Genomic DNA, 1,708 nt, shown 5'->3' with positions numbered 1-1,708 from the left:
TGGCTCGCTGTCCTCACCCCCGCCCCGCCCCGCCGTCGGGTGGGACGCAGAAGCCCGGGGTGATAATGAGCTGCCAGGGAGGATATTAATCTCGCCCGGCTCTGAGGTACTGAGTGCCCCGTGCACCCCGCGGTAATCACCCAAATGAAACGCCAGGCCCTCTGAACTCATTCATCAGCTGGGAAAGGGCAGGGAGAGGCGGGAGGGGCTGCGGCCCAGGCCCAGGTGAGAAAGTGACCCACAGAAGGAAGGCTCCTGCGGCATCCCTGGATGAGCCCACAGGGTCAGCAGCAGGAACCGAGTACCGGCAGGGTCCGCTGGGCGGCCGGCCTGCGCGCCCAGGCGGGGAGGGACAGCGCAAGGTCCCGTGGGCCGCGGCTTGCGCCCGCATGTGTGCCGCACATGGCCAGCGGGCCGCTGGCCCTTGATTGATGGCACACATTGCAGGGTTTATTAACCCAGAGCCATTGCAGCCCTGACGAGCAGCATTCTTGCAGCCTGCTGCTGCCCTCTCGGACATTCGCACAGATCCAGGAAAACTGTTCCAGGCCAGCACAAAACGGTCTGCCTGCAGCGAAGGCCGGGGTGGAGGAGAAAGAGAGGCGCCGCTCAAATCAGAGCATTCTGGGAAATATGCTTCGGTAGTGCCTAGGGCTGGGCAGACCCCCATGTACCACAGTCTATCGTTTGAAGCTTCTTTTCCAAAACATTCAGTGTATTTTCATTTCTGAACCACCAAGGGAATAGGGTAGTACACACATCCAGACGTGCCAGGGACAGGTGTGAATCAGCACCAGCGCTCTGACACCTGGCCTCGGAACTTTACCAACACTTCACTCCTGGGACACCCCTCCCGCCCACTCGCCACCAGAGTCAGGTTCCACTGGGTCTCAGGTGCTGAGGTGGACCTGACAGCCACTGTGCTTCCGATTCACACACTCTGCTGTCAGTCAGTCCTGGGGTAGAAACCCTCCCCCTCCCCGCAACCGTAGCAGTGAGACTGCCCCAAAGATCTGCACGCTTATCAAGTAGAAAACCATTTTATTTTACATTCCATCCTGGGCGATGGGAGAAGCTAAATAATAATTTAGCATGCATAAGTAGACGGTTCTTTCTTTATATATAAATACAATATACAAAAATAAAGACAGTACAGTTCTGAAATTTCCAGCAGTTTGCTCATGGCACACATTTCTCCCCATAAGATACATAAGCATAAAACCCTTTCCAATACTCATCAGAATGGCATTTCCAGAGAAGGTTTCAAGTTTCAGAGGTCATTTAACACTGTCGGTTTCCGCCTTCTCAGACGCGGGAAGACGGGAGGCCTCCCAAACACCTCCCGCCAACACTACCCCAAATTAACACAACCACGGTCCCAGCTGGAGCCGCCCGTCTCTCTAGCGCTGTCAGAAGCCCCAGGCCCCGCGCAGACGGACGGCTGGTCCGAGGAGGGTGGGCGCCGGCCGCGGACTCCTACTGGGGCGGGGGCTGGTGTCCGCCCGGCCGCGGGGGCGGCGAGTCCTCCTCCGAGGAGCAGTCGGAGGAGACGGTGTGGGCGCTGGCGCCGTTGCTGTAGGGGAAATGGTCCTCGTCGTCCTCGTCCTCGTCCTCCTCGGGGTCACTGTCCCTTAAGTCCCGCAGGCGACGGCCGCTGGCCTTGTCCCCAGACGCCGGCGGCCCCAGCGCCTCCTCCTCGCCCTTCTCC

The 1,708-nt window shown here is 59.1% G+C and overlaps 1 protein-coding gene across 1 annotated transcript in view; it reads right to left on the bottom strand.

Annotated features, from left to right (window-relative positions):
- Nucleotides 1-1,028: 1,028 nt before the first annotated feature.
- Nucleotides 1,029-1,708, bottom strand: part of Mnx1 (motor neuron and pancreas homeobox 1) — a gene marked incomplete at its 5' end in the record, with an annotated part of 4,998 nt that continues 4,318 nt past the window's right edge. The window contains one exon of the mRNA XM_048785396.1: nucleotides 1,029-1,701. Coding sequence (XP_048641353.1) covers nucleotides 1,477-1,701 — 225 coding nt within the window. The remainder of the gene's footprint in view (nucleotides 1,702-1,708) is intronic.

This window comes from Marmota marmota, unplaced genomic scaffold, assembly GCF_001458135.2.
Source record: "Marmota marmota marmota unplaced genomic scaffold, marMar, whole genome shotgun sequence".
Classification (NCBI taxonomy): domain Eukaryota; kingdom Metazoa; phylum Chordata; class Mammalia; order Rodentia; family Sciuridae; genus Marmota; species Marmota marmota.
The sequence above is the reverse complement of the archived record's forward strand: the minus strand, read 5'-3'. Positions and strand labels throughout refer to the sequence as shown.